Genomic DNA, 14,100 nt, shown 5'->3' on the forward strand with positions numbered 1-14,100 from the left:
GCACTAACCTAGATCAAACCTTGATCTAGGTATTTTTCTTTATTATAATTTTATTACACTTTTTTCCCCCTTTTGCAAGGAAAGAGAAAGATACAATATATTTTTCCTCTCCATTTATAGAGAGAGAAACATGGGCAGGCTTCACGGTGACTGATCACTGTAGTAGCCAATCAGAGGTTACCATAGCGATCAGGTGAACCGGAATCTGGGAGTCCTGAGTCCCCGATTTTTTTTTTGTACAGGGCCCGGGGCTCTCGGTGAGTCCCAGGTCTCTGTGCTGGGAGCGCGCTGTGCGGTGCATTCCGAGCACACAGGGAGATGCATATGTATGCAGCCCCATGGAAAAAAAACAGTACAGTGTGGCTGCTTTTGTGTGTTCCGTCGGCAGGAAGGGGTTAACCTCCGCTTTTTGCTGTGCCAATGAGACACAGGTACAGCGGGCCAGTTCCTCTTTCTGTAGCCTGTCAAAGTCTATGGCAGGCTGAAATATCCTGCGGTTGGACAAGGCTGAACACTGTACCGAGTAGTACTTTGTGTCTATGGCCCTATGCGTTCTTGGATGAACGCTCAAAATAAAGAATATTTTGTTCCTGAAAACATGGGGCACTAAACTTGGTTTAACTTGGGGCAACGCTCAGCCCTGTCCAGCCGTGGCGTAGACTTTGACAGGCTGCAGGCAGCTTGGCTGGATGCTGCACCTGTCTCTCCCGAGTGCATGGAAAACCATGGGATTCAATTTAAACACACAGCAGATCCACCTGCTGTGTGTTTAAATTCAATCCCATGGTTTTTCGTACATACTTTTTGCTATTAAGCCACTTGCACAAGGGCCATTAACACCCCTTATGCAAGTGGCCTAATAGCAAATAATGTTTAGGAAATTGTCAGTTGTGGCATACCATGCTTTTTAGTTTGCTGATATGTGTGTAAATTTGAATTGTGGTTCCAGGGTGAGACAACTATGCCTTTTATATAGGTCTAAATCTGAAAATGTTTAGCTTGCATGGTGCAGTGGAGCTCTCTCTGCTTTGTTCTTGTATAAGCTGCGTTGTCCTTCAGCATGATGTGAATGTTGGGTAGATCACGTTTTTAAAACTGTCTTGTTTTTTTAATTTCTCCGGATTGCTGTCCGCTTAACTCCTCATTCACAAGGACTATGAGGCTTATATATCTTGAACGGGGCAGTTTTTTACAGCATCTCTAACTTTCAGGTGCAGCCAGCCCATTAAATGGTGTTAGGGCGCATGTTGATTCGGGACCACTCACCCGCACTTATGCGCCAGTCACATTATGAAGAGCTATTGTGTGCATGCTGCTAATGCTTATAGATTTCAGTTGGCTTCCTAAACACAGTATCTGGAATTTAGAGATCGCTTGCTTGGGCTATGCTGGCATTGTTGCCCCTGTGAATGAGGCCTTATGGAAATGTATGTAGACCATTTTGCTTTTCTTTTTGTGCTGTTTAAATTGTCTAGATAACATCGCTGAAAATTGATTACTTAATGCCAAATCTTTCTTTTTTTACAGGAAGACCATTTTTTAGGATTTGGCCCAGATGAAGATGTTAAAACACGCAGCCCTACAAAATTCCCCACAGGTACCCAAATTCATTAGATTTAATGTGTAAAGCCCATTCACGTATGTGCTCACTGTCCGCTTCATTAAAGTGTTTGTTCACCTAAAAAAATAAAAATAAAGATCCTATTCCTTTTAAAGCATGTTACACAACACAGTGCTTGTACTGTTTAATTTGGCCTCCTGTATCACCTGAAATACCTGGCTGATCCTGCCAGTTTCTACCCTCCCTCTGTAAACTGACCACGGTTTATCATGGCTGCTGAGCCTTGACACTGGTCAGTTTATGTGCCTCCGTCATCCGCTGTCTCCTCCTCTGCTCTCCTCCTGTCCTCTCTCCCCCCTGCCTGCCAGCTCCTTGTCCGTACCTGCCCCCTCTGCTCCTGCTGCTCAAATTACTGGTATTTTCTTACAGTAGTTTCTCTGTTTATGTATGTAATGTCCTCCTGTGTCTGTCTGTGCCTTATAAAAATAATGCAGTATATACCTGTTTACAGAGCGCTGATCTGCGCTCACGTGACCCGCCGCCTCTCCTTTCCTCTTATCCTGACTGACAGTTGTCAGGCCGAGAGAAGAGAGAACCAGGAGGTCATGTGAGCTCCAATCGGTGCTCTGTAAACGGGTATAAACTGCATTATTTTTATAAGGCACAGACACAGGAGGACATTACATACATAAACAGAGAGGATACGGTAATTTTACATTGGTGGATTAACAACCACTTTAAAGTGGTTGTAAACCCATTACAACCACTTTAACCTACAGGTAAGCCTAGATTAAGGCTTATCTGCAGGTGCAAGAAATATCTCCCAAACCTAAAAGGTTTAGGAGAAGGTTGTCAGAAATAGCGACACCGATGTCTACTGTACACTAGCTAATTATGCCTTTGTCTTGCAGGGTGTATTTTTATTTATTTCTTTTTTTTTTTTTTTTTTTTAGAGGCTTTACTTCCTCTTTAAAGGCCTGTGTTGAATGGCTTTTATTTCTGTCAGATAAGTTTTTATATTCCCATACCAGGTGTATTGGCCTATAAACACTTTTGAAACAAATCAGAAGGAGATCAGATACACCCGTCAATGAATTCTGAATGACCTCATAAGCATTTTGCCTTCACCACCCTCTTGTGTAACCAATATTGTGGCTGACATGTTCAGGATTCCTGTGAAAGATCCTGTAATTGCTAAGTTCAAAACTCTTCTGTGTTAGTGTCATTGCAGCACTGGGCTCCAGGTAAGGTCATGGGCACCGTGAAAGTGGACCTGCTTCCCACAAACGAAAAAAAGTAATAAAATAATTATTTAAAAAAATATATAAATCCTATTACCCTATATACAAAGTTGGAGAATATGTTCCTGTGCAGTATGTACCTATTTTACGCCCTAATTTAAATTCAAAGATCCGCCTGTCTGTTTGCCAAGTTTTGAAAGTTTCTCCTGAGAAGGGACTTTATGCAAACAGGGGCATGGTCTGAGAGAATACTTGTCTAAATTGATCTCGACTAAATGCAATGAAAGCTGGATTGTTCAATCAGGAAGTAATCAATCCCGGAGTTGGATGGTGAGTCCTATATATAGTTTACACACCCACATCAAGTGTTAGAAATACAGGTTCCCTTTAAAGTGGAAGTAAACCCACTTTTTTAACTTTTACCTACAGGAAAGCCTATAATAAGGCTTACCTGTAGGTAAAAAAAATATCTCCTAAACCTGTACGGTTTAGGAGATATTCCCCTCGGTATGCGCCGCTGACTGCAGCGGCGCATGCGCACAAGGGGGTTCTCTCCGCGAAAATCCGGCAGCGCTCGTCCGGCCGGATTTAAATCTCCCGCGCGCATGCGCGGGAGTGACGATATCGCGGCTCCGGCCACTCACAGCGCCGGAGCCGCGATACCCAGAAGAGACGCCGAGGGAGCATGTCGGCTTCCTCGGCGTGGATCGGGCGAGATGTCGGGGCCTCGTTCTAAGGTAAGTATTTCATAATGAGCTAGTATGCGGTGCATACTAGCTCATTATGCCTTTTGCTTTGCAGGTTTTAAAAAAAAAAAAAAAAAAATGCGGGTTTACTACCGCTTTAAAGCTTTGGAGGAAGGAATACAAGCTGCTTGAAGCATTGCGCAAGACATGAAGTGTGTTCAATGCCACATTTAGGTCACCACGCTAGTCAAAGAAGTTGTCCAGGAAGTGTTCAGGCATACCCCACTTTCTTTTTCATACATCATGGGACATAGAATCAGGCTAAGATTCATTACCTCCTGGGTTATACTCCTGGTGAATGGACACTGGTAGACCAGTGTCTGCAAGGTGGATGGCATGGTTTGTTCGATCTCTCTGAGCTCCAGGTCTCTAGTCCCACAAACGGTTCTTAAATTAACCAAGAGATTGACCGGTCGGGTCCATTTGACACAGGCTTTATGTGCTTAGATAAATGGTACCTGAGCCTTGCAGAGAAAACTCAAGATCCTGCAAGGTTTTGCCTGTAATGCGGCCTCCGGCGCTGGACCCTGCAAAGTGGAATCTTGGACATTACAGCGCTAAGGCATTCTTGCAGGGTGCTGTAAAGGTCCAAGGGAGCAGAGCCCAAACATGAAAAGGGTACCCAGTCCTTGAAAGTCCTCAAGTGACAGGAACCCGCCGTGAAGATTGAAGATTAGGATCTTTGTTTCTAAGTGGCCCTGTGCCTGGACAGGTAAGTGAAACCCCCTTTATTGATTATTGCGGGGTGTTCCAGTGATTGTAACAATCAGTCAAGCTAGCTAAAGGCTGGACACTTGTGGCCGGTGGCCATACAGGGGAGTTTTGGGCTAGCTGTGGGTGTTTGCAAAGTGTACCTTTTTTACTTGTGTCTAGTTGTTTTTTACTTGTATGATGGCACACGACGGTGAGCTATTTCCCCTTGGTTCACCATGGCGCACGTGCGTTCGCAAAGGTGCCGCTGTGCTCAGCAGTTGTTTGGTGGCCATGGCGCACGTGCTTTTGCTAAAGCGCCGCTAAACTTCTCAGTTTGGCGGCCATGGTACACATGGCTTTGACGCACATGCGCAGTAGCCTTTATCTGGGCGCACAGAGATTTGCGTCATACGCGAATACAGCCACGCTCGTTTGGGACCAGAACGTTCGGGCGCACACCCAGCTTATTTAAGTTGTGTAGGCCATGCATGCGGTGCTTCCAGAAGGCAGCTGTGGGTCACAGAGTAGGCTCTGAACAGACACTTGCAGCGGTTCATTTTTCCTTACCCAGGTCACGTGAGTCACCAAGTGTTGCTTGGAGGACTAAAGGTGCTTAGCAGGATTGTTACATAGGGGCTTGGTGAGCCCTATTAAAGGAACACCCAAGTACTCTTTTTGTGGCTAGTAAATGTCTTAAAAAAAGAGGAACGGGACTAACACTACAGGGAGAGGCACACCTATGTCATCAGTAGTTCCCGATGAACCTAGTCGTATCCCTAGTGTTGTATCCCCTGAAGGACCAGAGGCTTCTGGGGGCAATCTAAGCCATTGCGCCTATCTGGTATTGTGCCTGCAGTCAATGCTGCTGCTTCACCCTTTATCACCAAGGATGAACTGTCCTTGGCGGCCTTCGGTTAGAGCACAGGATTGTTGGCATGATTGCCTCCATCCCGCAGGGTGCCAAGAAGCATGACAGATCCCATTCCCTGGAGCCTCCTAGTCTGGAGCAGGGATAAGTTGAGGATGGGGAAGCTCTACAAGCTCAGGATTCAGTGGAGGGCCCGGCAGACGAGTCTGTATCCGAGCGATCTGGATAAAAAAATATCCAGTTAATGTCTGCCTCTCATTCGCGGAGGCTTTTGATCCTGACTCTGACCAAAATGGTTAGTTCTGCCTTTAAGTTGCCTTAAACTTATTGCTTCAGGCACTACATCATCTAGTGCGTCAAGGAGTGATTGTAGAGGTTCCTGTATTCGAAAGGGGCACAGGGTTTTACTCAAACCTGTTTATGGTTCAGAAACCAAACGGGGACACAAGGCCCATTTTGAACCTAAGATCCCTGAACAAGTACCTATTGATACAGTTCTTTCGGATTGAGTCTGTTCACTCAGTAGTAACCTCACTTTCTAGCTTCCATTGATATAAAAGACGCGTATTTACACATACCTTTTGTAACCTGGGAGACAGGTAGCCTGTACAAAGCTCACTGGGATAAGGAGTCTTTCTGGCACAGATACCAAATCTAGTGAAGTAGTGACAAACAGGGTGGTGTTTATTGGTTAAATATACAAGTCTATATACAGGTGCTGTACAGAGTTTCAGAAAAAACAGTCCAAAAATAGCCAAACAAAAACCTAGCCGTGTCTTGGCACTAACTACACAATATATACAGGCCCTAACTACCAGGCTGAGCAAGCCTACAGATTGTTATCTTCCACAGATGCAGCCTTTTACCAACCTTTTTGCTCTCAAAGACCAGTGTTGCCTGTGTTTCCCAGGCAGAGAGTGAAGGCTGTCTCATAGGTGAGTTTAAATTGGCCTGGGGGAGAGGACCAAGATGTGAACTGGATTATGGATCAAAGATCCCTAAACGTGTATGAGAGGAGCCTGGGAGACGTATAAACCCCCGAACAGGACTTTTCCTGGCTCTCTCTATGAAGCTCTGTTACACAATCTTTCAGCCACATCAGAGGTTCCAGGTTTTGCAGTAGAGGAACGTCATTTTCAGTTTGTGGCTCTACCCTTTAGGCTTGCTACAGCTCTCTGGGTGTTCACAAAGGTCCTAGCACCAGTACTGGATCTTTTAAGAGCCCAAGGGATCCTAGTGTTCAGGTATCTGGACGACCTCCTGCTCAGAGATCACTCATTACAGGCTCTAGAACAGAGCATAATATATACAGTGCGGTATTTGAAAAGATTAGGCTGGATCATAAATACCAAAAAGTCAGCCTTGAAACCAGCTCAAAGTATTTAGGTTGGATCCTAGACACTGTCCAAGCAAGAGTATTCTTGCCACCTGTAAGGATCTGTGCCTTGAAGGTTCAGATGCATCAGATAAGGGTTACCAGACAACCCTTTATTTGGCTCTGTATGAGTCTTCTAGGGAGGATGGTATCCTCCCTCGAGGCAGTGCCCTATGCCCAGTTCCATTCCAGGTCTTTACAACATGACATCTTGTTGGCTTAGAACAGAAGAGGAAAAGCCCTGGATTATCCAATGTGCTTATCTCCTCAGGCACGCTTAAGCCTAAACTGGTGGTTTCAGGATCAGAACCTGCGAAAGGGAAAATTCTTTCTCCTGGTAACTTGGAGAGTACTGACTACAGATGCCAGTCTCCCAGGCTTGGGAGCAACCCTAGAAGGGCTCGCAGCTCAGGGGAAATGGTCAGGTACAGAACAGATCCTGCCCATCAACATCCTGGAATTACGGGCAGTACGTCTGGCCCTAGGGTCCTGGACGGTGGAGTTTCAGTACTGCCCTATCAGGGTAGGAAGATTTATCATAAGGTCTGGAAGACTTGTATTGCTTGGCGTGAAACCAGAAAATGTCATCCTCAGAAATATGTGATTGGGAGAATTCTCTCTTTTCTACAGTTAGCTGTGGAATACAATCGGAGGTCAAGTTTTGGCCATATCAGTATTCTTCCAAAGGCCTTTAGCCTCCCATACACTGATCCAAACCTTTATGCGGGGGGCAAATCACTTTCTTCCCCCCCATTAGGTCCCCTATGTGTCCTTGGGACTTGAATTTGGTGCTGTCTGTGTTACAGAAGCACCCATTTGAACCTATTAAGGAAATTCCATTAGATTTGCTGTCACGCAATCTAGCCTTCCTGATGGCCATCACCTTGGCTAGAAGGGAGTCGGAGTTGGCGGCCCTTTCGTGCAGGGAACCATACTTGATACTTCACCACGTCAGGGTTGTGTTACGACCTGTTCCATCCTTTTTGCCAAAAGTGGTGTCGGCCTTTCATTTAAATCAGGACATTATTTTGTCTGCTTTTTTCTCTCAGTCTCGTTCAGCGGAAGAAAGACGACTACATTCTTTGGACGTTGTCCGGGCAGTCAAGGTTTATTTGTCTAGATATGTGGAGATCCGAGGATCAGACTTTTTTTTTTTTTTTTTTACCAAAAGGACCCAAGAAGGACAGGCAGCTTCCGCCAATTGATCGTTCAGACCTCCTCCCTTTATGGTGAGCGCTCATTCTACCAGGGGTGTCAGAACCTCCTGGGCTTTTCGCCATCAGGTATCTGTGGCTCAGATTTGTAAGGGTTGCTACCCGGTCTTCGGTGCATACGTTCACAAAATTTTATCAAGTGGATGTTCGAGCAGCCGAGAATTCAGCTTTCGGCCGCAATGTACTACGGGCTGCTGTAAAAGTTCTGATGGCTGTTGTATGGCAGGGTGTCTTCCTCCCCTCAAGGCTATTGGTCTGGGACAGAGGCACATAACAGTGCAGCCTTCGTGGCCAGGCTGTAGAGAGGCCGCAGCCTGGTGGTTGGGAACCCCAGCTCTAGACCATTTCCAAACCATGCTAAAATTGAAGTGCTTGGAAAGTGGATGCATAGGCGCATAAAAAGGAGTTATTCATTTATTATGATAACCTCTTTGTACTTGTCTCTAATGCATTTGACACCTATAAGTAGGGTTGCAACCTGTTCGGATCGGCACACCCCGCAATCCATGGAACCTCCGGTGCCTCGGCCTTGGGAACGGCCGCGGCTTCAGCCTAGCTCTGGAGTGGCAGCCATCTTGGTACACCCAGTGGCCGTTTACAATGTGATCTTTTAAACCAGGGATATTAGTGGACCTCCAGCTGTTGGAAAACTACAAGTCCCATCATGCCTCTGGGTGTCATGCTTGTGGCTGTCGGAGTCTTCCTATGCCTCATGGGACTTGTAGTTCTGCTACAGCTGGAGGTTCGCTAATTGCATATCACTGTTTTAAACAAACCGACGTCGTGTCATGATGCCGATTCCTCTCTCCCCTCTGTGTACTGATCTGTACAGTGGAAGGGAGAGAACGGATGGAAGCAGTGCTGCTCTGTGACAATTGCAGTCACATCCATCCATGCTCAGCCATCCCTCCATACCCTGCCAATGCTCTGCCATACCCTGCCATTCTCTGCCATACCCAGCCATTCTCTGCCATACCCAGCCATTCTCTGCCATACCCAGCAATTTTCTGCCATACCCAGCCATACCCAACAATACTCTGCCATACCCAGCCATACTCTGCAATACCCAGCCGTACTCTGCAATACTCGGTGATACCCAGCCATACTCTGCCATACCCAACAATACTCTGCCATACCCAACAATACTCTGCCATACCCAGCCATACTCTGCAATACCCAGCCATACTCTGCAGTACTTGGTAATACCCAACCATATTCGGCGATACCCAGCCATGCTCAGCCGTAGCCAGCCATACTCAGCCAATATTACAGTGGGGGATAGGTCCGTTACAGTGGGGGAGATGACGTGGATATTACAGTGGGGACTATATGGTGGTGGAATTTTCACAGGTTTTTGCAAATTCAATTATTATTTGCTGATCCAAAAAATTATCCGATCCTTGACTCTGATCCGAGGAACAATCTGATCCGTGAGTTTTTTTGATCCGTTGCACCTCTACATGGTACCCCAGATGTTTTAGAACTACATTTCCCATGATGCTCATGCACTCTGCAGTGGCGACAGGGAACCCGAGAAGAGGAGGCCATTGCACAGAGCAGATACGTATAACATTTTTGTTGTTAAAAAAAAAAAAAAAAAAAAAAAAAAAAAATTACCTTTAGTATTACTTTAATCCTGTTGCTGCCATGACATGTCATACATCAGCAGCAGCGGGGTTTCACATACACTTCTGGTTGCTGCAGCCATTTGATCACTTACACACAGCCTGGCAACAGTTGAGGTGAGGTAAGAAACATTGGCGAATGGATGTTTGCTGATCTCCCTTCCTACTAATAACCTGGAAGCAATGAGTAAAACCTCCCTTCCGGGTCCAGCTGTCCCTTTCCCCATCCGGAAAGTGACAGCCTGGAAAAAGCTAATAGAGGGTATGTGAGATGTCAAGATTTGAAAAGACCTCTTATGTCTCATCAGAGAGAACATGTAACCAAAAAAAGCATCACAAAGGTAATTCAAAATTAGGTTTTGTAATGGGGGGGGGGGGGGAGAGTGTTACACTCAAGCGCTCCACAAATCACTGTGCATGCCGGAGTGAGAGCAATAATTGTAGGCCCGTTATTCATGGTGAACGCTAAACTGATAAGCTTTGAAGCACCGCCTGTGGAAAATTTAGTGTACTGAAGTTTGTCGCTGTACTATGGGCACACACAATTAAGCCTTAGCATGTTGAATATCTTGACGTAACCTCATCTTTTATATTTTATCAAAAATTGGGTAATAGTGTTTGTGTGCCCTAAAATAAACATTAGTACATTTTTTTTAACGAAATGTTGTGCTTATTAAACCATTGCATAAATATGTTACATAAAAAAACATGAACCACCATGGTTTTATTCTTCCAGGGTGACTGCTCTCAAGTAATATATCTTCTTCTGTTTTTTTTTTTTTTTTGGGGGGGGGGGGGGGGTTGTTTAAGTGATCTATAGGCCTACAATTTAAAGTTAAACATATGCAAAAAGGGCTTTATCCACTTGTTTCCAAAAAACCTCTTGGTTCGATCTCTAGTTGGAACCTTTTTGCAAGGTGTTGTGTGTGTAAATCCCCCAAATTTGACCTCCTGTGTTGACCTGTAAGATCGGAATCTGGTGCTTTCGGTACTCGAGATAATCCTTCTGGAAGATTCACAGTGTATTCGGGTTATAAGAGTGTACCTGGCAGACGTTGCCTCCATTGTCCAATCAGGGATATCCCGCATTTCACTCCACCGTTGCTAGGTCACGCTGAGGGATAGGGTACTCCCCTTCCCTAACAGAGCTCATTCCACCAGGTCTATTGGTGTCTGTTGGGCTATTCAGCATCAATCATCTGCTTCCCAGATTTGCAAGGCCGCCACCTGGTTCTCTGTTTACACTTCAAGTTTTATCAGATGGATGTTCATGTCTCGGCTGATTTGAGCTCTAAGCTTTGTTTATGGGCTCTTACACTTGTTTCTTGTTGTCCTTTTTGGCAGTTTTATTTTCTATGTTGTTGCCCACCCCTTGCTTGGGAACATCCCATGGTCTGTGGATACAAGTCTGTACTGTATGATTATGATAAAGTTAATTTTTGACTTGCCTGTAAACACCTTATCTTGGAGTACAGTATAGGACACGGGATCCTCCCCTCTGTCCCCTGTAATCATTCCTTATTGATTGAAAAAGAAAAACAGGAAACACCTGGAGTCTCCTTGAGTTGGTACAGTTATAAGTGTGTCCCTAGGGGCATTCGTTGTTTGTTCTGCCAGTATCCTCTTGAATATAGCCTGCATTATAACCCATGATCTGTGATTACAATCCTGTGTCCTGTTCTATACTCCAAGATAAGAAATTTTACAGATAAGTCAGAATTCCCTTTTTTTGGGCTTTTTTCTTTGGCTTAGATATGCTTTTAAGGATGTGCCTGTTCTTAAGGTGCCTAGGAGTAAGAAGAAAACAATATTTGCTTCCCCTTTCTCTTTTCCTATCTTTACAAAGATTTTGTTAAATTCAGTATTTTCATGACAAAATATAAAGGATAATTATGACCAACTTTTAATACCTTCTTTTTTTTTTTACCATTCAGAACAGTCAACCCCAAGAAAACCTCGTGGAAGGCCACGTTGCAGTTTGTCCAGGGAGTTCTGATGTTTCTTCCCAGCCAGCTGAAAATCATAGTCATGCCACTAGCAAGCAAGAACTTCGACCTACAAATAAAACAAAGAAGCCAGAGAATACACCAGAAGAGAAAAGACGAGGCAGACCTCCTGCACATGGAAATGTTAAATTAAAATCTTCACAAGAAGACCACAATGAATCTGAATCCACTAAATCAGCTCGTGAAGAGAAAACAAAACGGAGGAAGCCCTCCGCTGCTTTTAAACATGCTGCCAAAATAAAGAAACTCCGAGCAGTCAAACTGTCTCCACTAAAGCCCAAATTCAAAAGTGATAAACTTGAGCTTGGAAGAAAAGGTGTTGTAAAAATTGTAAGGGGACGTGGCAGGCCTCCATCCTCTGATAAGTTTAAACCAGCACAACCTAGGATTCTTTTGAGACAGACTCACCCAGAGAAGCCTCAGAAAACCCGCAAAGAGGAGCCTCTCCAAACCACAAAAGAAGTTGTCAGGGTCTCTGTGCGGCAAAGTCCTCGACGACTTAAGCCTGTAAGGATAATCCCTGCATCCAAGAGAACTGATACCACCATTGCAAAGCAGCTTTTGCAAAAAGCTAAAATGGGCGCGCAAAAGAAAATGGGACTTGAAGCAGCAAAGCTTCAAGGGCGTAAGGGAGGTACCCAGCTTAAGAATATACGACAGTTTATCATGCCCGTGGTGAGTACAGTGTCTTCTCGCATCATAAAAACACCTCGAAGGTTTATAGAAGATGAGGACTATGAACCTCCTATCAAAATAGCTAGGATGGAAACTGCTCCAAGTGGACGTTTTAGTTTAACATCTTGTGAATCTAGTGAAAAGTCAAGTGCAGTTTCACAGCAATCTTCACAGGTTACTTCTGATGAATCCCGCTCAAGCAGCCCTAGCATAGACACTTCAACAGAATCACAGGTTTCAGAGGAGACGACTGCTATAGTGGAAACTCCTGCACGAGTCACAGATATTCCTTTGTCTGCTCCTCAGCCAGTCCTAGAAAGCAGTGGAGTTAGCACAAGAAATAGACGTATTCCCAATTGCAATAGAAATATTAATTCCAGGCAAGCAAAGAAAAATTCTCAGCCAGTTCTTCAACAGTCCTCTGCATCTCCACCTCCTCCATTGCTCAGTCCTTCAGCACCTTTGCAGGCCCCAGCAGCCCATTCTGAACATTCTTCGTGGCTTATGCCTCCTGCTATTCCCATGGCTACAACTTTCCTTTCTGGCTCACGTATATATGAAAAACGGAGGTCCATATTAAGGGAACCAACTTTCCGTTGGACATCTCTAAAGCATTCCAGGCTAGAGTCTCAGTACTTTTCCTCTGCTAAATATGCCAAAGAAGGCCTAATCAGGAAACCCATATTTGATAATTTTAGACCTCCACCACTGACCCCAGAAGATGTAGGTCTTGCTTCTGCTTCTGGGTTCAATACAGCCTCTGTTGTAGCTCCTGGAAGACTCTTTTCTGCGCCTCATTCTTCTGGGGCTCGATTTGATTTACATAAAAGAAGCCCTCTGCTCCGTGCACCACGGTTTACCCCCAGTGAAGCGCATTCACGCATATTTGAGTCAGTCACTCTACCACCATCTATTGATTCCTCTGGAACATCCACCATTATAGGTATATCTTCTAGAAGAAGGAGAAGAAAAGTCTTTAGTCCAGTGCGTGGTTCTGACACAAGATCGCCATCTCACTCTATGAGGACAAGGAGTAGAAGAGAAAACGGCAATACTGCTGCACCCCTCATACCTCAGTCATCCAGTTCACTTGGAAGCTTATCTGTCAGTTCCCGGACCACCAGTGCCTTAAGTCCCAGCTTTTCTTTCTCTTCCACTTCAATTTCTGCAGCACCTGTGGAGTCTGCAGAGAAATTTCCGAAAACAAGAAGGCAAGCCAGCACTTCAGGAGAGCCTTTCTCATCCTCTTCCAACAGTAGTTCTTCCCTTTTTCCATGGTTTATATCTGGCTCCCAGTCAGATAGAATAAAAAATAAGAACAGAGTATCGGATGATGCGTCAAAAGAAAGAGACATTGAAAAATGCAGGGAAAAGGAAAGAGAGAAGGAAAATTCCCATGACTCAAGAAAAGATAGACGCAAGAAGAGCTCAGGCTCTTTAAACAAAAGTGGCAAGGAAAAGGTTGACGGAGAGGCACTTGCTGCTTCTACACCAATAAAAATGTTATCAAAGAAGAAACAAGTGATTACAGAACCCTCAGTAACCACTACTCCACCACCCCTTGCGGCAACCTCCATGTCGGTAAAAAACAAGTTATCAAAAAAAACTTGTGGCATTTCTGACAAACAAGATAATGATTCTAGTGCCAAATCCCCACCCACAAACATCCAGATACCCTTGCCTGAACAGCCTGCAAGTCCTGTTAAGTCTGCTACCACCTCTACCACCACCATCAGCTCTGTATTAGACCAAGCAAACAAAATTCTTGTGTCAGAGAAGCATATGGCCACTATAATAAGAACAGCTAAATATCAATTGCAGAGTATAGAAAAAAGCAAGTTGCGAAAGCAGACTGAACAGCCCAAAGCACAGGTGAGCAAATTCTTACTTCGCAACGCACACGTTAGTCTTGTGCTTCAGTGGACCTTAGTGGGTCTTGTTCATTTCTTTACATATTCTAACTTCCTACACTGTGTATGATAGCCTGAAGCCTGCGAGGACTGGTAATTTTGTTTATTTTAAAATAAATTTATCTTGTTAAAGTGTTTTTTTTTTCTTCTTACCCTGCAAGTTAATGTAATAATGTGCTGTGTGCA

At 44.7% G+C, this 14,100-nt stretch overlaps 1 protein-coding gene across 1 annotated transcript in view; it reads left to right on the forward strand.

Moving 5' to 3' along the window:
- The window catches only part of KMT2A (lysine methyltransferase 2A), a 255,114-nt gene that overhangs the window by 55,741 nt on the left and 185,273 nt on the right, over positions 1-14,100 (forward strand). The window contains 3 exon segments of the mRNA XM_077456885.1: positions 1,528-1,597; positions 11,258-11,310; positions 11,312-13,876. Coding sequence (XP_077313011.1) covers positions 1,528-1,597; positions 11,258-11,310; positions 11,312-13,876 — 2,688 coding nt within the window.

Source organism: Lithobates pipiens, unplaced genomic scaffold, assembly GCF_037356315.1.
Source record: "Lithobates pipiens isolate NorthernLeopardFrog02 unplaced genomic scaffold, aLitPip1_a1.2 Scaffold_27, whole genome shotgun sequence".
Taxonomy (NCBI): Eukaryota; Metazoa; Chordata; class Amphibia; order Anura; family Ranidae; genus Lithobates; species Lithobates pipiens.